The sequence below is a fragment of the Rhinoraja longicauda genome, chromosome 7 (assembly GCF_053455715.1).
Source record: "Rhinoraja longicauda isolate Sanriku21f chromosome 7, sRhiLon1.1, whole genome shotgun sequence".
Lineage (NCBI taxonomy): Eukaryota > Metazoa > Chordata > Chondrichthyes > Rajiformes > Arhynchobatidae > Rhinoraja > Rhinoraja longicauda.
Genome location: NC_135959.1, coordinates 3960568 through 3981343, shown reverse-complemented (window position 1 = coordinate 3981343; position 20776 = coordinate 3960568). Strand labels below are relative to the sequence as shown.

General features: G+C 46.4%; 1 protein-coding gene across 3 annotated transcripts in view; it reads left to right on the top strand.

Annotated features, from left to right (window-relative positions):
• The first annotated feature begins 3572 nt into the window (after positions 1-3572).
• Positions 3573-20776, top strand: part of LOC144595044 (52 kDa repressor of the inhibitor of the protein kinase-like) — a 29338-nt gene continuing 12134 nt past the window's right edge. Inside the window, exons 1-4 of one of the 3 annotated variants that reach the window (XM_078401993.1) lie at positions 3573-3809; positions 13984-14104; positions 16690-16803; positions 16919-16955. In XM_078401993.1, the coding sequence (XP_078258119.1) occupies positions 3718-3809; positions 13984-14104; positions 16690-16803; positions 16919-16955 (364 nt within the window). In that variant the 5' untranslated portion in view covers positions 3573-3717. Of the gene's footprint in view, positions 3810-11101; positions 11217-13786; positions 13884-13983; positions 14105-16689; positions 16804-16918; positions 16956-20776 lie in introns of those variants that run through there. The other 2 variants (XM_078401994.1, XM_078401995.1) reach the window with 2 other exon arrangements.

Genomic DNA, 20776 nt, shown 5'->3' with positions numbered 1-20776 from the left:
TCCACGCTGTATCTCTAAAATAAACTAAAGTAGACCTGCTGAGTTTCTATGGCAGTTTATTTCTTGCCTCAAGGAAAGGTACCAATGTCAAAGAAGTTGCTTCATGTAGAAACCGCAGATAATAGTCAAGCACTTTGCATAGTGGGGAACAGGCAAACTGCAGCAGACAGACCCATCACCGTCTGTCTATTCGCCTCCACAGAAGTTGCCTGACTTCTAGCAGCTCCAGCAGTTTGTTCCATGCCTCAGGATTGCAGCATCTGCCGGATATTTCATGCCTCAGAATTGCAGCACCTGCCGGGATTTTTGCCTCAGGATTGTAAATCTGCCGGGTTTCATGCCTCAGGATTGCAGCATCTGCCATTTTTTTTTGCCTCAACATAGACAATAGACAATAGGTGCAGGAGTAGGCCATTTGGCCGTTCGAGCCAGGACCACCATTCAATAATAAAAATAATATATTCCTTTATTCGTCCCACACCGGGGAAATTTAGTGTTACAGTAGCAAAGTGGATAGCAATAGAGCAAGAGATCATTTTTTTCTGCCTGGCCCACTGAGTTACTCCATCATAGGGCGGCACGGTAGCGCAGCGGTAGAGTTGCTGCTTTACAGCGAATGCAGCGCCGGAGACTCAGGTTCGATCCTGACTACGGGTGCTGCACTGTAAGGAGTTTGTACGTTCTCCCCGTGACCTGCGTGGGTTTTCTCCGAGATCTTCGGTTTCCTCCCACACTCCAAAGACGTACAGGGTATGTAGGTTAATTGGCTGGGTAAATGTAAAAAATTGTCCCTAGTGGGTGTAGGATAGTGTTAATGTACGGGGATCGCTGGGCGGCACGGACTTGGAGGGCCGAAAAGGCCTGTTTCCGGCTGTATATATATGATATGATATATATATGATGATTCATCATAAATAAAAATACATAAATTGCCATCAGTTTTCTGTGTGTTCTTAGCTGTTATTGTTGACTCGTCTGCTGGGTGCAGTGCTAGTAGTGCAGTTTCACAGCAGCGGGAAGGAAGGACCTCCTATATCTCTCCTTCACACACTTGGGTCGAAGGAGACTGTCACTGAAGGAGCTACTCAGTGCAGTGACAGTGATCATGGCTGATCATTCTCAATCAGTACCCAGTTCCTGCCTTCTCCCCATACCCCCTGACTCCGCTATCCTTAAGAGCTCTATCTAGCTCTCTCTTGAAAGCATTCAGAGAATTGGTCTCCACTGCTTTTTGTTGCCTCTGGATTGCAGCATCTGCCGGGCTTTGGTTCTTCCCGTTTGCATTGTGGGATACTGGAGGACTCCCCCAGCGGTCAGCCAGCTTGCGCGGTGAAGTCCAGTGTGTCGGGTGGACCTGGGCGACGGCAGGAGCTGCGACCTTCAGTCATCCCGCCCGCCGAGTCTGGAGAAGGGGCGCTGAGTAGACCAAGGACGAATCATGTATAGACCACATGGAAAATAGATGCAGCAGTAGGCCATTCAGCCCTTCAAGCCAGCAATGCTATTCAATATGATCATGGCTGATCATCCAAAATTAGTTCCCCATTCCTGCTTTCTCCCCATATCGCTTGATTCCATTAGCTCTAAGAGCTAAATCTAACTCTCTCTTGAAAACATCCAGTGAATTGGTCTCCACTGCCTTCTGTGGCAGAGAATTCCACAGATTCACAACTCTCTGAGTGAAAATAGTTTTTCCTCATCTCATTCCTAAATGGCCTACCCCTTATTTTTAAACTGTGACCCCTGGTTCCGGATTCACGCAGTCTGCTTAGCACACAACAAATGCGTTTCACTGTACTTCGGCACACGTGACAACAAACTAAATTGAACTGCCGGGTTTTGTACCTCGGGATTGCAGTGTCTGCCAGGTTTAATTTAGAGAAATAGCGTGGAAATTGCCCCTTCGGCCCATCGTCCGCACCGACCAGCGATCACCCCGTACACTAACACTATCCTACGCACGAGGGACAATTTACAATCTTTTACTGAAGCCTATTAGCGTACAAGCATGTACATCTTTGGAGTGTGGGAGGAAACTGGAGCAGCCGGAGAAAACCCACGTGGTCACGGGGATAACGTACAAACTCCATACAGACAGCACCCACAGTCAGGATTGAACCTAGGCTTCTGGCGATGTGAGATAGCAACTCTACCGCTGTGCCTCAGGATTGTGGCATCTGCCGGTTTTTGTCTCAGGATTGTGGCATCTGCCGGTTTTTTGCCTCAGGTTTGCGGCATCTGCTCAGTTTTTGCCTCGGGATTGCAGCAACTGCCTCTTTTTTGCCTCTTTTTTCCCCAGCCATGTGGAGAGAGCAAAACTCTGCCCCTGACCTTTTTGATAAATATACAAATACTTCATTCCAAAACAAAAACAAACATACAAAGTAGTAACGCGATCAAATCAAAATCTGCATATATTGGCAGTTTACAAACAAAAGGTAGCAAATTTAAATTCCGCCAATTTTGTCAAGAATACATTCGACCTCCCACGGAAGGCCTCCAGCGTCCCCGTGGACACTGCGTGTTCCCTCTCCAGGGCTATGCGAGCATGGACGTAAGCCCGGAAAAGGGGTCGGCAGTTGACCCCTGTGCGGCCGTCGACTCTACTGCCCGGTGCCTGGACCCACGAAGGGCCATCGTGGCCAGGCCCTGGAGCAGACCGACAGGGTGACCCTCTCCCGACCCTCCCCTCTCTGTACTGGGTGCCCAAAAATCAGGAGCATGGAACTAAAATGGAGCCAAAACTTGAGCAGCAGCCCCTTCAGATACTTGAACGGGCTGAAACCTCTCACACTGTAAGTACAAATGGTACACGGTCTCTTCCTCGCCGCATAAGTGACAAGCGGCTGACGGGTCCGTGAACCGGCTCAGGCCATGGCTTTGTGCAACACTCTGCACCCCAGGTCCCCGATGTAAAGGGGGAGGACACCCTCATAGAGAAACCTGCACTGGGGACCGTTCCCGCCGTCAGGTGGTAACATGGACCGCCAGGGCATGTCCGGACGGAAGACGAGGGCGGGGAGGTGGAGTGTGTGCAGGAGCAGCCTGTACAATACGCGCCTCTCCACGTCACGGATCGCTGGGCACCTCGGAATGGCGGCTCATGTTGCTTGGGGCCGGCTCTCGGGAAGGGACCCAGGCCATAGGTCCTATGAGCAATTCCGACAGAACGGGGGTAAGCTCGGTCGGAATCACTCCACACACATGGCTCTCCTCTCGGGTTTTTGCCTCAGGATGGCAGCTTCTGCCGGGTTTTTGCCTCGGGATTGCGGCATCTGCGGGGTTTTTACCTCGGGATTGCAGCATCTGCCGGATTTTTGCCTCGGGTTTGCGGCATCTGCCGGGTTTTTGCCTCGGGATTGCGGCATCTGCGGGGTTTTTACCTCGAGATTGCGGCATCTGCCGGGTTTTTGCCTCGGGATTGCGGCATCTGCGGGGTTTTTGCTTCGAGATTGCGGCATCTGCCGGGTTTTTGCCTCGGGGTTGCGGCATCTGCGGGGTTTTGGTGCCTCCCGCTTGCATTGTGGGATACTGGAGGACCTCCCGAACGGTCAGCCAGCTTGCGCGGTGACGTCAGCACGTCGGGCGGCCCTTGGCGACGGCAGGAGCTGCGGCCTACAGTCATCCCGCTCGTCCGTCCGCCCGCTGAGGCTGGAGAAGGGGGCGCCGAGAGCGGACAAAGGCGTCGTGTTTAAACGCTGATAGAGCGGAGTGGCCATGCCGAACTTCTGCGCGGCGCCCAACTGCAGCAGGAAGAGCACCAACTGCCCCGAGATCCCTTTCTTCAGGTTCCCCAAAGACCCGGAGAGGTGAGCGCGGCGCGGGGTGCCGCTTCCAGAATGTTCCGCCGGCCCGGAGAGGGGGAGTAGGGAGGGAGGGAGAGGAGTCTCTGTCCGTCAGCGGGAGTCGGGACTCGCCCGCCCGCGGGCCCCGGGGGCACGCATGCGCAGGACAAGGCAACTGAGAGGTCTCCCCTACCCCCCTCTCCCCACCTTCCCTCCCCCCCCCCCCCCCACCTTCCCTCTCCCCCCCCCCCCCCCCCACCTTCCCTCCCCCCCCCCACCTTCCCTCTCCCCCCCCCACCTTCCCTCTCCCCCCCCCACCTTCCCTCTCCCCCCCCCACCTTCCCTCTCCCCCCCCCCACCTTCCCTCTCCCCCACCTTCCCTCTCCCCCACCTTCCCTCTCCCCCACCTTCCCTCTCCCCCACCTTCCCTCTCCCCCACCTTCCCTCTCCCCCACCTTCCCCCTCCCTCCCCTCTTTCTCTCCCCCCCCCTCTTTCTCTCCCCCCCTCTTTCTCTCCACCCATCTTTCTCTCCCCCACCTTCCCTCCGCCCCCTCTCCCCCACCTGTGTAGGTTAATTGGCTTTATTATAAATAGTAAGTTGTGTCGAGTGTGGAATAGTGCTAGTGTATGGAGGTGATCACTGGTCGGCGCAGACTCGGTGGGCTGAAGTTTCTGTTTTCATGCTATATCTCAAGTCTAAAGACACAAAGTGCTGGAGTAACTAAGCATGTCAGATAGCATCTCTGGAGAGAGAACATGGATAGGTGACAGGTATCACAAACTGCTGGAGTAACTTAACGGGTCAGGCAGGAGAGAAGGAATGGGTGACATTTCTGGTCGAGACCCTTCAGACTGATGTCAGGAGAGGGAGCGGGACAAAGAAAGGATGTAGTTGAAGACAGAAAGACAGTGGGAGAACTGGGAAGGGGGAGGGGAAAGAGAGGGACAGAGGAGCTATCTAAAGTTAGAGAAATCAATGTTCATACTGCTGGGGTGTAAGCTGCCCAAGCAAAATATGAGATGTTGTTCCACCAATTTGCGGTGGGCCTCACTATGACAATGGAGGGGGCCCATGACAGAAAGGTCAGACTGGGAGGGGGAGTTGAAGTGCTCAGCCACCGGGGGATCAGGTTGGTTAAGGCAGACTGAGCGAAGATGTTGAGCGAAACGATCATCGAGCCTGCGTTTGGTCTCGCCGATGTAGGGAAGTTGACATCTGGAACAGCGGATACAATAGATGAGGTTAGAGGAAGTGCAGGTTTGGTGGTGGGAGACATTCATGGGGATAGGCAAGTCAAAATCATCCTCTGCAGGCGAGGCAGCATCTGTGAAATGAGAAATGGACATTAAGCTTAAACACCTTTGCTGAAGTTGGGAAAGGGGAATAACTAGTTTTAGTTTGCAGAGAAAGTGTGGGAGTTATAGACCAAGATGAACATCTTTGATGGAGTGAGGCTGAAAAATGGATCAAAAGCTGTGAAAAGATGGTTTGAGTTCAATTGTCAGTGAGGCAAGTATAATGAATGAATGTTACATTCCATATTTGGTATTTTTCATTCGCCTATCCCCATCAAAGCCTTTCACCATCTAGGAAATTATGAACAGTTTACCTCTTAAGTTTCTCTGCTCCAAGGAAATAATCATGGAGCTATACAGCACGGAAACAGGCTCTTTGGCCAAAATGATCCAAGCTCACCATATCACCTAACTGAGCTGGTCCCATTTGTCTGAGCCTGGGGCATGACTCTCCGCATCTTTCCTATCCCAGTGTGTTACATCCTGTTAAGGACTGGAAAAATACTTCAGAAAATGTCACCAGCATTCAGCGGTATTGTGTTTTGTTCAGGAATACGGGTCCACCACTGATTTTCCGGCACCTCCTTTGATCAGGATAAGGTTACAAGAGCGCACTTGAAATTTCCCCTACCCCTACGGAAGTTCCCCCTAAAATGTGGCACCTACACTGGTGAGGCAACTGATCTCAACTTCACTGGGACTTGCGCGTATATTGGCGGGTCAAATTTGCCCCTTGCGGCCGGGACTCTGGAACTTCAGCTGGAGTCGGTGGATCCATTCCCGTATTCGACTTCCGAGGCAGACTTTTGCGGACCTGTATCTCAGCCCCCCCCCCTCCTCAGCGACCTAGGCAGACCATTCCAGTGCCGTTCTAATCCTCTTGGAGGCCTGCGTTGGATAGTGGGGGTGGTGTTCATGCCAGCCCTACCTCATTTTCGACAGATTCAGCAAGTCCCAGGTCAGCTCAGTAGTCTATACACTTTAGATTTACAGCATGGAAACAGGCCCTTCGGCCCACCGAGTCCACACCGACCAGCTATCACCCCACACCTAGGAACAATTTACAATTTTACCAACCATGGGTTGAATGGCCCATTTCCTTGCTGAATTACTGTATGACTATTGTGGAACATGCTTCTCAAATTTGGCTGGACACAGATTTATCTCCACTTGCGTTTATTCCATGGTAGTGTACAGGCCATGCTATTAACTAATAGGTTTATAAAAGAGCCTCGGCAAAAAAGCGTCAAACAAGATTGCATATTAGTCCCTTTTCTCAATCTTTCTTACTGCAATAGACAATAGGTGCAGGAAGAGGCCATTCGGCCCTTCGAGCCAGCACCGCCATTCAATGTGATCATGGCTGATCATTCCCAATCAGTACCCCGGTCCTGCCTTCTCCCCATACCCCCTGACTCCGCTATCCTTAAGAGCTCTATCTAACTCTCTCTTGAATGCATTCAGAGAATTGGCCTCCACTGCCTTCTGAGGCAGAGAATTCCACAGATTCACAACTCTGACTGAAAAGGTTTTTCCTCATCTCAGTTCTAAATGGCCTACCCTTTATTCTTAAACTGTGGCCCCTTGTTCTGGACTCCCCCAACATTGGGAACATGTTTCCTGCCTCTAACGTGTCCAACCCCTTAATAATCTTATACGTTTCGATAAGATCTCCTCTCATCCTTCTAAATTCCAGTGTATACAAGCCTAGTCGCTCCAGTCTTTCAACATATGATAGTCCCGCCATTCCGGGAATTAACCTAGTAAACCTACGCTGCACGCCCTCAATAGTAAGAATATCCTTCCTCAAATTTGGAGACCAAAACTGCACACAGTACTCCAATGTTGCATCTCACCTTCCAACAGACCTTCCATGGGAGTAGAGCACATCTTCAGAACTAATGGGGAAATTGCTCAATCAACAACAACTATTCTCCTGAACCAAGTTCATTCAAACCTCAGATAGACAAAATGCTGGAGGAACTCAACGGGACAGGCAGTATCACTGAAGAGAAGGAATGTGTGACATTTTGGGTCGAGACCTTTCAGCCTGGAAGCCAGGGGAGAGGGAGACTAGCTAGATACAGAAAGGTGTGAAAACGACAGATCAAAGCAGGCTAATGCGTCTGGGTTAAAACGTGGCTGGAGAGCAGGAGGAATCACAGAGGGAGAGCAGCGAGAGAGTGTTGCAGAACCCGCGTTGGAGAGAGGAGGAGAACTTCCTCAAAGTAGGCATACCTAAAGAAGGGTCTCGACCCGAAATGTCACCCATTCCTTCTCTCCTGAGATGCTGCCTGACCGGCTGAGTTACTCCAGCATTTTGTGAAATAAATACCAGCTTTTCGTGTCATACCTTGAGGAGATTTTGCAGTGGAGCAGAGAAAATGTGTAGGAAAGAACTCATTCAAACCTCAGTAGCTGAGCAGCAGTATGCAAACCGTGCTTGGATATATTGTCGACTCTTCCCTCCAAGGCATAGGCTATGAGATCTAAATGGCGAGAGGATTCTGAAATCAGAGCGAAGGCTTTTGGGAGCGCTGATGCAGGATTCCCAAAAGATTAATTTGCAGGTTGAGTCGCCGTTTGTCCTGTATGTCACTGGAGATGTCATGTTAAACTCTGAAATGAACTAACTTGCAATTCATGGCTGATACCTAAATGATATTACAATGGAGATTTGTTTTGTCTCTTTTTGGTCTGGCTCTAGCCTGTATTTTTATTTCTGTGTTGATCATTCCGGGAGACTTCTACGATTAAGTCATTATCACCTTCCTTGCTTATATTTTCTTAACATTCTCCGAGTACTTCAGATCATTAACCACTTCTGCGTATAGACACTTACATTTGTTGTTCAAGAATAAACACACTATCATGTATTCTATTTTGTGATGGTTGTTTAAACCCTCTGACTAGCATTGTCTCCCACCCCACCCCATTTGCTCCAGAAAACTGCCAGACTCGCATCAAACCACGTGCCTCTTCAATGGTTCTTTGTGGCTTAAGGCAGAACTCCAGTACAGGCTTTACATTAAATTGATTGTATGTTTACACAGATACAATACAACTTTGAAACTGATAAGATTATTGCTATCAATAAACCAACAGACTATTAATCCATGGTAGTATGAGCCAGTCCATAATTGTCTGTTAATTCTGCAACTATTATAATTCATTTCATATTTGAAATTGTCTGTTTCTGTTAGCTCAATCCTATTGTAATATGAAATTGTGCTTTTTGTTGCCCTGTGCACTGCATCAATTTTAGCCTTCACATTAAAGTATGATTTGTTGGGTCTGATATATTAATAACCACACTCTGCCTATGAAATATCGATCGTCTAAACTTGCTAACTATCTGCCTTGCATTTAATGAGCTGTTAAATACCAAGTGTAATATTATAATATCTGCACCACCCCCACCATCCCACCCTGTTCCCCACTTGCGCTGATTTCTCCCCTCTCCCTCCACCCACATTTCTTCCTCTGGCTTAACAATTCACAACTATTCAATCCTTTCGTCTCATACCTGTTTTAATCTCTAGCTTTTGTTCCAACCATCTGCCTATCAACCACCCCCACTCCTTGCCTGTATTCCCATTACCTGGCACGCTTTGTCCTGCCTCTCCTCTTCCAGTTTTCTCCCCCTCCCTGCTACAATCAGCCTGAAGAAGGATCACAATCCAAAACGACACCTGTCCATGTTCTCCAGAGACGCAGCCAGACCATCTGAATTACTTCGGCACTTTGTGTCCCTTTTTTTTGTTAACGTGCATCAGCAGATCCTTGTTTCTACATTATATTTTGTTTGCTTGATAAAGAATATGTAATTGAGCTATATGAATCAGATAGGTTTCTGAACAAAATCACTTGTTTAAAAAATTATGTATTGGTGGATTGTCACTATCCAGCAACTTTTCCCCTGGGATTGCTTCTCTGCTAGGAAAGCACCTTGGTCAGCATGAGCAAATTGAGCTTAAGGGCATGTTCTGTACAATCATAGAAAAAAGGATGTTGTGAGAAGCAGGTTTAATTTGCATAACCACGTAGATCAACTTTCATTTAAAATCCTAACCGTGTCAATGCCATTTTTAAACCAAAAGTCAATTTAAATATGTCAAAATTGGATTTTCCAGTAACCATTGGTCACTAAATGCTGTTCCTGCAGAAATTTGAAATTGTTGAAAATACTCCAATGCCTCTTTGCCCTGAAGCTGAGCACCATTGAAAGTTTTGTGGATGTCTTTTTTCACTGAGATCTGTTTTTGTATTGATAACGCCTTCAAAGCTAAAATCCTAAAAAACGACTCTTTAAACATCACTATTATAGACCTATAGGTGAACATAAGCGAGGTGGGCCTATTTAAACACAAGATTAAAAAAAAATTTTTTTAAAGGGGATTACACCAGAATGGGTCATGTTTAAAATCCAATTTGATAAATGATAATCCTCATATTTTGCTTGGGCAGCTTACAACCCAGTGGTATCAATAAAGATTTCTCTAACTTCAAGTAAAGCTTGCTTTCCCTTTCTGTCCCTACGCCACCCTAGTTCTCTGACTAGTTTCACTATCCTGATTCCTTTTACTGATTGTATCTATTATTGTCACCAACAATGAACTAATGTTCATTTCCGTATGTGTAGGCAGGAACTGCAGATGTTGGTTTACACCGAAGATAGACCCAAAATGTTCATCGTCTGCTTTGATCTGTCGTTTTCACACCTTACCCGTCCATATCTCTACACTCCATCTCCCCTGACACCCAATCTGAAGAAGGGGCTCGACCGAAAGGTCACCCATTCCTTCTATCCAGAGATGATGCCTGTCCCGCTAGGTTACTCCAACTTTGAGTGTCTTCGGTTTAAACCAGCATCTGCCGTTCCTTCCTATACATTTCCTTGAATGTTGTCTGCTTTGATGTACCCTTTCACATGTCTCTAATCTTCCTCCAAAACTCCCTGGTCAACTCATCCTTTCCCACCCAATCTACCCCCTCCCCAGGTACTTTCCCCACAACCGCAGGAGATGCAACACCTGTCCTTTTACCTCCCCCTCGACTCCATCCAAGGACCCAAACAGTCTTTCCAGGTGAAGCATGGCTTCACTTGCACCTCCTCCGACCTCATCTACTGTATCCACTGTTCCAGGTGTCAACTTCTCTACATCGGCGACACCAAGCACAGGCTTGGCGATCGTTTCGCTGAACACCTCCGCTCAGTCTGTCTTAACTTACCTGATTTTCCGGTTGCTCAGCACTTCAACATCCCCTCCCACTCTCAATCTGACCTTTCTGTCCTGGGCCTCCTCCATTATCAGAGTGAGGTCTAGCGCAAATTGAAGGAACAGCACCTCATATGTCGCTTGGGTAGCTTACACCCCAGCGTTATGAACATTGACTTCTCTAACTTCAGATAGTCCCTGCTTTCCCTCTCTCTCCATCCCCTCCCTCTTCCCAGTTCTCCCACTAGTTTTACCGACTACATTCTATCTTTGTCCCGCCCCCTTCCCTGAAGAAGGGTCTCCACCCGAAACGTCACCTATTCCTTCTCTCCAGAGATGCTGCCTGTCCCGCTGAGTTACTCCAGCTTTTTGTGTCTACCTTCTAATCTTCCTCTCCCGACTCTGAGTACAAGAAGGGAACCAAAACATCACATATTCCCTTCTCTGAAGAGCTGCTGCCTGTCCCGCTGAGTTACTACAATCTTTTTGTATCTTATCTTCGGTGTAAACCAGCATCTGCAGTTCCTTCCTACACAAGGAGGTGCCCTTCCAGAGGTCAGAGGCGCCCCCTCCAGAGGCGGGCGCCCCCCCCCGTCCCGCTGAGTTTGACTCCAGCACTTTGTATCATTTTTCCGCAGTTGGATACATAGTGATTTTGGCGCGGTGGCGCGGCGCATTGTGGACTGTGGGAGGACCAGGCGGGCGGACCTCCCGGCCCAGCAGCTTCAGCGCGGCTCCCGCTCCCCTCCTCGAATTGACGGGGTGGTGGGGGGAGGTCAGGCTAGAGGGCCCGGGGGGGGGGGGGGGGGGGGTAATACAAAACATGCCGAATTTCTGCGCGGCCCCGAATTGTAGCAGGGGCAGCACCAATTACCCGGACCTACCCTTCTTCAGGTTTCCCAGAGACCCCGAGAGGTGAGCACTCACTCCTTCCCCCTCCCCCTCCCATTAAAGTGTCCCGGGAGAGAGGGGAGGGGATGGGTGGGGAGTGTCGCGTGGATGCCGTGAGGAGGGGGGAGGGAGACGTCGAGGGTGGCGTTTTATATATATTAAAAAAATACAGATCATTTTCAGGCTTGTGTTTCCACTTTCCGACGCCAGGCCTCGCCGTCCAGCAGCGCAGGCGCGAAAGTGCTCAGCTACTTTCCTGCCCCTCACCAAAACTCTGCCTCGCCGCCGCCTCCACCTTTTAGTCCTGTCATGTCCTCAATTTTTTTTTTTTTAACTTTCCATTTACCTGGATGCGTAAAGCTCCATTCAAGAAGCTTAAATCAATCCAGGGCAAGGCAAGATGTGTAGGAAGGAACTGCAGATGCTGGTTTATACAGTAGAGGCAAAATACAGATTGTCACACAGACAGGAGGGGAAGGACACACTTCAAATCAGTTTAGGTTCAGTTTATTGTCATGTGTATCGAGTTACAGTGAAAATATTTTTTGTTTAGGAAGGAACTGCTGCTGCTGATTTACACCGAAGATACACAAAATGCTGGAATAATTTTGCAGGTCAGGCAGCATTTCTGGAGTAAAGGGGTGAGACCCTCCTTCAGAAGCTGCCTGTCCCACTGACTTACTCCGGCATTTTGTGTCTACGGTGTAAACCAGCATTGCAGTTCCTTCCTCATCAAAACTTACCGCCTCGCCTTCTTCTGTCCTGTGATGTCCAGAATTTCTTTTACTTTCCATGTGCCTGGATGAGAGAAGTTCCTTTTTTTTCTGCTCGTGTGACGTTCTGCCGTCGCTTTGCCACAGCCAGTGCCACATCTGTGCCTCTGCGGCAATTGTCCGCAGTGCATGCCTCTCTGCCGCAAGTCAGTAGTTGGGCCATTGTCTGTACAATTTAAGAAGCTTAAAGCAATCCAGGACAAATCAAAGTAGTAGGAAGGAACTGCAGATGCTGGTTTACACAAAATCCTTTCCTAGCAAATCCCACAATGGCAGTGTTGGCACTGTTTCATCTGTGCACAGATGAGCAAAATAATCCAGACCGAATTCAGACAAAAGCCATTGGATGTAAAATGCTTTGTTTATTGATGAAGATAGACACTGGAATAAGTGTGCTAGAGTAACTTGGTGGGTAAGGCAGCATCTCTGGAGATAAGAGATGAGAGACATTTCCGGTCGGGAACCTTTTTCAGATGGGAGGGGGCTCTACTTTCAGTCTGAAGAAGGGTTCAACCCAAAACGTCACTCATCCTTTTTCTCCGAGATGCTATCTGACCTGCAGAGTTACTCCAGCACTTTGTGTCTATCTCCAGGACAAAACATGGACAAACCGAAAAATTCACTCCCTCCACCTCAGCCCTTTGTGACTATAGTCCATACGGCCTACAGATGATACTGCTGTTACTCATCAAGATTGCTTTGATATTACATGCCAGGCCAGCAAATCCTATCACCTAGGCTCATTGAAACTCCAAGACCCGTGGCTTGCCTTTTCCCTCCCCAAACCATGTCCTGCCTAGATAATGTATTGCTCTGGTCAAATTGTGGCATGGCCTTCCCAACTGCACTGTGAGAGACCTTTGCCAGATAGCTCCAGTAGTTCCAAGAAAATGGCTTGCCACTCTTTTGAATGGGAAATAAATCCTGGCCTTGCTAAAGACTCCCACAAAGTATGAAATAAATCTTGAATAAATCAAATTATTAAGTCACAGTTGCTGCTTCCTTTCCTCCCTTTCTACCCTGGCCCATGCTCTATTTGAGTTTTCTGGTCCGCGGGTTTTTGTGATGTAGTCACAAAAGTTTTTGTGATACAGCGCGGAAATAGGCCCTTCATTTCAACTCGTCCATGCCGACCAAGGTGGCCCATCTAAGCTAGTCCCGTTTGCCTGTGTTTGGCCCATTTCCCTTGAAACCTTTCCTATCCCTGTAACTACAGATGGAGAGGATCAATTCTATTCTTGAATAGATAGACGGTGCTCATTCCTGATGGAAGTCAACGACACAATTGTGCATTTGCTTACTGCCTTTAGGATGGGAAGATGTCCCATGATACATGGAAGCATTAGAAGATAAAAATATTGATAGAAAAATTGATTAAATGCAGTTGCATAGGCAAATGCAACTTAATTTATTTAAGATGATGCTGGTGTGAGAAAGAAACGAGCAATGTCTATCACTTTATATAAAAATAACAAGTGCTAGAGTAACTCAGCAAGTCCCACAGCATCCCTGGAGAATATAGTAAAGCAGAGGAATGGGCCCTTCGGCCCACAATGTTTGTGCCAATACATGATGCCAAGTGAAGCAGATCTTGTCTACCTATACCCGATCCATTACCTTCCATGTGTCTATCTAAAAACCTCTTAAATGCTACTATCCAATCTGCCTCCACCAACACCCCTGGCACTGCGTTCCAAGTCTCCATTACTAGGTCCCCACTCTATGTGTAAAAACAAAACAGGATGGGTGAACAGAACAGGACATGCACAGGTGATGTTGCTGGTCGGGACCTTGGATAACTAAAGTTTTCCAGTCAATAGTGAAAGTAAATCATTTTCACGTGGATCTGAATGTTGAGGGTTTGTACTATCCATCGGTGTATACTGGGGCAGACCTTTGATCTTCTAAATAAATATTGGTAAAAGCAAACGTTCTTGGCACGGATTTTATTTTACAGTCATTTAAAATTTGAGAACTCTTGGGTAAAATGCAATATTACTCTTCTTGTATTACTGTAGGTGCCAGAAATGGGTGGAGAACTGTCGGAGAGCCGATCTAGAAAACCGTTCCGCAGAGCAGCTTCACAAACAGTACAGGCTGTGTGCGAGACACTTCGAACAGTATCTAATATGCACCAATGTAAGTTGGAACTCATACTTTGGCAAGCTTTTGAAAATTGTATCAAATCAAACCCTCGAAACTACGGACCTCTACGTAATGGATTTTGGTCCATTGGTGGTAGTGGTGGTAGGTGGGCAGCGCGCAGCACACCGCACAGTGTTGGGCAGTGGAAAGGTGTCGACGGGATGAGAGCGAGCAGTAAGACTCTCTTGAAAAGCGTTGCATTGAGCACGGGTTTGCATCGGCTGCCGCAAAGCGAGATATCGGGGTGTTGGAAGCAGACGCAGCACGTCACTGCACCTGCGTCATCCAGGCAACACGTGCCTCAGTCACCCGGTAACCACCAGGCTCCCGTTGCACCCCGCCCCCGCTTCAGCGAGGTTACCCGAAGAGCTGGCGCCACGTGCCGCGTTTCTGGTTGTGGGAGTGGAGAGGGTGAGCAGCATGAAGGTGGCATGAGAACTGGGCCCATCCCAGGCACACTGTGTGTGGGGCCGGAGGCACTTTGCCCCCCCCCCCCCCTCCCAGCCTATGAATTCCTGTTGGTTTAACCCCTCCCCCCAGATGCTGTGTTTCTTCTTATCCAGCCTTAGGTTCAACTTGTTACTATTTATCCCCCACACCCAGTTATAGCAGACAATCGGCAACAACAGACACAATTTCCCTCTTTCTCCCCCCCCCCCCCCCGCGATCCGTTATTATGAGGGTTTGCTGTACTTAGAATAAATTGTAGAACTAATAAAGGTGTTGAAGTCCTGATCACTATGCCCTTGACCAGATTGAGCAGGGAATGATGGCGAGTGAGAAGGGGTGTTCTGCAGATGGAATAATAGTTTACCTTGGTATTTCAGTGTTACAGTCATAGAATGATACAGTGTGGAAACAGGCCCTTCAGCCCAACGTGCTTAACATGTCTCAGCTACACTAGTCCCACCTGCCCGCGTTTGGTCCACAACCCTCCAAACCTGTCCTATCCCATGTACCTGTCCAACTATTTCTTAAATGTTGGGATAATCCCAGCCTCAACGTCTCCTCTGGCAGCTTGTTCCATACACCCACCACCCTTTGTTTTACCCCTCAGATTCCTATTAATTATTTTCCCCTTCACCTTAAACGTTTGTTTTCGATTCACCTACTCTGGGTAAGAGACTCTGCACATTACAGCCAGCATCATAGATAATAGGGACAGGAGTAAGTCATTTGGTGTTTTTAGCCACGTCCATCATTCGTTAGGGCCAGATGTGTTTTACATATCTACTCAATTTACTTAAATTGCCTTGAACTCTATTTGCATCCTTTCAATCCTACCTTCCTAATGTTTTGTGTGGTTTGAAAAACTAAAGGTATTAGTTCCAGTTCCCTTATCCAAATTGTTGATGCATGTTGTGAAAAGCTGTGCCCAAAAGCACTCATTTCCATTATAGTAGCAAATAATTGCTTTTTATCCCTGCTTTTTCCTGTCTGTAGCCATTCAAAAAAATCCAGACCAGTATATTCTCTTTAATTTTGTGCTTTAATTTTCACAGGGACCACTTGCCTGGGACTTTATCAATGATCTTCCAAAAGTCCAAAGCCCCACATTCATTGGTTTTCCCTTATCTACTTTACATTTGCCACGTTGCACAAACTATTTTGCAATTTAGGACGATGACAGCTCGTGCATCTACTGTTATAGGTTCACTTTTTCGTTGTAAAGTTGATTAGTAAGGGTGTCAAATGTTACGGAGAGAAGGTAGAAGAATGGGGTTGAGATGGAAAAATAGATCAAAAAATGGTTGCGTGGTGGAGCAATAGGCTGAATGGCCTAATTTTGCGCTGATAAGGAATTATGACAAATTGATGGTCTTTAATCTGTTTTCTTCCACTCCTTCTGCTTGCTTTGTTCTGTATCCATTCAAAAGCTGCTTAGTTCATCTTGCATCAGTCAAAACTTTTCACACATGTGTATGTGTGAAGAGATACTAGTATCACAAGGTAAAGTTAGTATATTATTTTGACAAAATACTAATGCATCTCGGGATCAAAAATGTCGGTCCTCCAGGTTCAGGACCAGCTTCTTCCCAACAACGATCAGGCTCTCGAACTCTTGAACACTACAAACTGCCCATTAACCACAAACTGGAATCAGGGGATATGGGGAGAAGTTGGGCACAGGTTACTGATTGTGGATGATCAGCCATGATCACAATGAATGGCGGTGCTGTCTTGAAGGGCCAAATGGCCTCCTCCTGCACCTATTTTCTATGTTTCTACGTCTTGGTTGCACTAGGAATGTCGGGCTTTTGTTTTGCATTAATGGTGGGTTTTTTAAAAGATTATTGACTTTTTGTTGCATGTGTGAGTACTGTTTACAGATCTGTAATGCCGCTGCAAGTAAAAAAATAATTGTTCTGTTTTCAGTACTTCTGAAAAATTAAACGCTCTTTTATAAGATGTCTGTAGCAATTGAATAACTTATAGTTTTTGTTCGGGCAGCAAAATAAAAAACTGAGGCTGTTGGAGCTTTGTGATAGAGGAATGGAGAAAGTGAGAAATAGAAACTAACGTAAATAAGGTGTTTGACATCAAAATGAAACATTTAATATCATACAATTTTCTTCTAGAGCCCTTACAGAACAGTCCTCAAGGATAATGCTGTGCCAACCTTGTTTGACTTGACAAGTCATCTGAATAAACCTGAAGGCAAACACAGAAAACATAAGCTGATAAAAGAGCTGGTAAGTTATTATCTCAATCGTCGTTTGCAATGATGATCATCGTTTAAGAGGCATCTCATAAAATGAACATTTAAACGTTACGGTAACAAAATGTCTTCATCTTCCCTTGTTGCAGACTGAGGAAGATCTGTTGAGGGTGAAGGCCCCAAGAAGTAAGTACTGCATTGTGAGATGAAGGTGTATATCCCAAGCAGTAATGGGGATAACTATATAGTAACTATAGAAACTTGGGGGCATTGGTTTTGTCTTTTTGCACTGTTATTTATTTGGTGTTTTTATGTGTAAGTGTGAGTTTCGGTTTCCTTTATTGTCACGTGTACCACCAAGGTGCACATGAAAAGCTTTTCTTGCGTGCTATCCAGTCAGCAGAAAGACAATACATGATTGCAATCGAGCCATTTACAGCGTATAGATACATAACAAGGGCATATCATAGTTAAAGTAAGAAATGTTGCCGTAGGAATAAAGATTTAAAAGTATGGAGTGATTGTAATATGAGTTTATAGATCTGCTTCTGTGGCTAGCATACAAATAGTCGCCTGGGTTGGGCGCAATCTTGGATGTGTGTGTGTGTGCGCACACGCATACATATATAAATAAATAAAATACACATACACAGACTGAATTGTTTGTCTTGTTTATTATATTGTAACATATTCTGTTGTGCTGCTGCAAGAAATAATTTCATTGCTCGATCTGGGACATATGACAATAAAACACTCTGGATATATAGTTTTTTAACAAATGGTACTGTAGCTAGAGTTAGAGTCATAGAGTGATACAGTGTGGAAACAGGCCCTTCGGCCCAACTTGCCCACACCAGCCAGCACACTAGTCCCACCTGCCTGCACTTGGTCCATATCCCTCCAAACCTCCAAACCTGTCTAACTGTTTCTTAAACGATGGGATAGTCCCAGCCTCAACTACCTGCTTGGCAGCTTGTTCCATACACCCACCACCCTTTGTGTGAAAAAGTTACCCCTCGGATTCCTACTAAATCTTTTCCCCTTCACCTTGAACCTATGTCCTCTGGTCCTCGATTCCCCAACTCTGGGCAAGAGACTGTTCATCTACCCGATCTATTCCTCTCATGATTTTGTACACCTCTATAAGAGGTGGGCGGCACGGTAGCGCAGCGGTAGAGTTGCTGCTTTACAGCGAATGCAGCGCCGGAGACACAGGTTCGATCCTGACTACGGGTGCTGCACTGTAAGGAGTTTCTACGTTCTCCCCGTGACCTGCGTGGGTTTTCTCCGAGATCTTCGGTTTCCTCCCACACTCCAAAGACGTACAGGTATGTAGGTTAATTGGCTGGGTAAATGTAAAAATTGTCCCTAGTGGGTGTAGGATAGTGTTAATGTACGGGGATCACTGGGCGGCACGGACTTGGAGGGCCGAAAAGGCCTGTTTCCGGCTGTAGATATATGATATGATATGATATGATAAGATCACCCCTCATCCTCCTGCGCTCCAAGGAATAGAGACCCAGCCTACTCAACCTCTCCCTATAACTCACACCCTCTAGTCATGGCAACATCCTCATAAATCTTTTCTGAACCCTTTCAAGCTTGACAATACCTTTCCTATAACATGGTGCCCAGAACTGAACACACTATTCTAAATGCGGTTTCACCAATGTCTTATACAACTGTAACATGACCTCCCAACGTCTATACTCAGTGCTCTAACTGACGAAGGCCAACGTGCCAAAAGCCTTTTTGACCATCTTATCTACCTGCGACTCGATCTGCAAGGAACCATGCACCTGCATTCCTAGATCCCTCTGCTTTACAACACTCCCCAGAGGCCTACCATTCACTGTGCAGGTCCTGCCTTTGTTCGATGTCCCAAAATGCAACACCTCACACTTCTCTATAAAATTCCATCAACCATTCCTCAGCCCACCTGGCCAATCGATGTAGATCCTGCTGCAATCTTTCACAACCATCTTCACTATCAGCAAAACCACTCACTTTTGTGTCATCAACCACTCACTTTTGTATCATTTCTTGTGGTAGGCTAATTTACATTTTTTTAAGATTGACTGCCTTTGCAATCTTGTGATTTTCTGCAACTCTGTTATTGCACTAAACGTTATTCCCTGTATCCTGTATCTATACATTGTAGACGGCTTGATTATAATCACGTGTGGTCATAGAGTGATACAGTTCGGAAACAGGCCCTTCGCCCCAACTTGCTTATGTCGCAGCTACACTAATCCCACTTGCCTGCGCTTGGTCCAAAACCCTTCAAACCTGTCCTATCCATGTCCCTGCCTAACTGTTTCTTAAACGATGGGATCGTCCTAGCCTCAATTATCTCCTCTGGCAGCTTGTTCCATGCACCCACTACCCTTTGTGTGAAAAAGTTACCACTTGGATTCCTATTAAATCTTTTCCCCTTCTTATGCCCTCTGGTCCTCGATTCCCCTACTCTGGGCAAAAGACACTGTGCATCTACCCGATCTATTCCTCTTATGATTCTGTACACCTCTAAGATCTCCCCTCATCCTCCTGCGCTCCATGCAAAAGAGACCCAGCCTGCTCAACCTCTCCCTGTAGCTCACACCCTCTAGTCCTGGCAACATCCTCGGAAATCTTTTCTGAACCCTTTCAAGCTTGACAATATAGTATTTTTGCTGACTGGATAGCATGCACCAAAAAAGCTTTTCACTGTCAGTCTGAAGAAGGCTCTCGTCCCGAAACTTTACCCATTCCTTCTCTCCGGAGATACTGCCTGTCCTGCTGAGTTACTCCAGCATTTTGTGTCACCCTTTGATTTAATCCAGCATCTGCAGTTCTTTTCTACACAGCTTTTCACTGTACCTCGGTACAGGTGACAATAATAAACTAAACTAGATTTACCTGTGTTTCAGGTTCGTTCCTGATAACCCACGTCAGAGCCATAAAAATATGCGTTTATTTTGTGACCGTTTTTATGTTAAACAAAATTTGGAGGTTTTGAGTCCAGTACAATGACCGAGCTTGGGAAGCTCATGTGCAAGTTTTGCAAATAATGTGATTGAAAGGGGCTTTAGAAATAATCCTGGGAGCCGTGTGACCATGAGAGATTGGGAACATTGGAAGTATGAGCTTGAAGGGAATAACGGAGCAAATTCTTGGTGGAAAAGGGCAAAGGCGGTTGCATTTAATGTAGAAATCACAATGCAATGTTTAACGAGGGTGCTCGTGACAGAGAGAAGTACCTGAGGAATTTGTTAAATGTCATAATTGATGGCTAATTAATAACGGGCTGGGCAGGGGACGTTATTTTGTACATATTTCCAAGCATTTTTTTTCCATTTCCTTTTGATAATAAAGAGCAGGGCTTTTGTGCAAAAGCTTATTTTGAAAGCTATGTCCCGACCTTCTCTTACTCTAAATCCTACTACTTTTTTAATGTAGCAGGTCACACTGGATAATTACAGAATATGGAGACCATGTGCTCTGTCCGAATATATCTTCAAGAATGTCAGACTGCTAATGTGGCATTTCTTTTTGGATCTTAAATTTATTCTATTATTTTTCCTCCTCCTGAACACATCTGGCTGACCATTCCCTGCACTTATCACTCTGCCATTGAGTTTTGTGTTGATCTTTCATTGATTTGAACTCATTAATCTGTTATTCTTAGTTAAATTTTGTATTCCAGGCATTACTTTGCGGTATTTATGTCATGAATAATTGCTAAAAATCATTAAATAATTGCTAAAACGTACCAGAAGTACCGCATCTAAAAACAAAAAAAATGGTCAAAATCTTTAAATAATTTGCACATGCCATCAACCTTATTGCTGCCTGTGTGAAGTAAGCTTATCCTGTTCCAGTTGCTAATTTATAATGAATACGTACATGGTTTTGAAAATTAATATTCTTTGATTCAGTGATGATGGTGTTTTTTTTAAAGTACATAACAGAGGAGCAGTAATTGCTCCTTGATCCTGCTCCACTATCGTAAGATCATTGAGCTAATT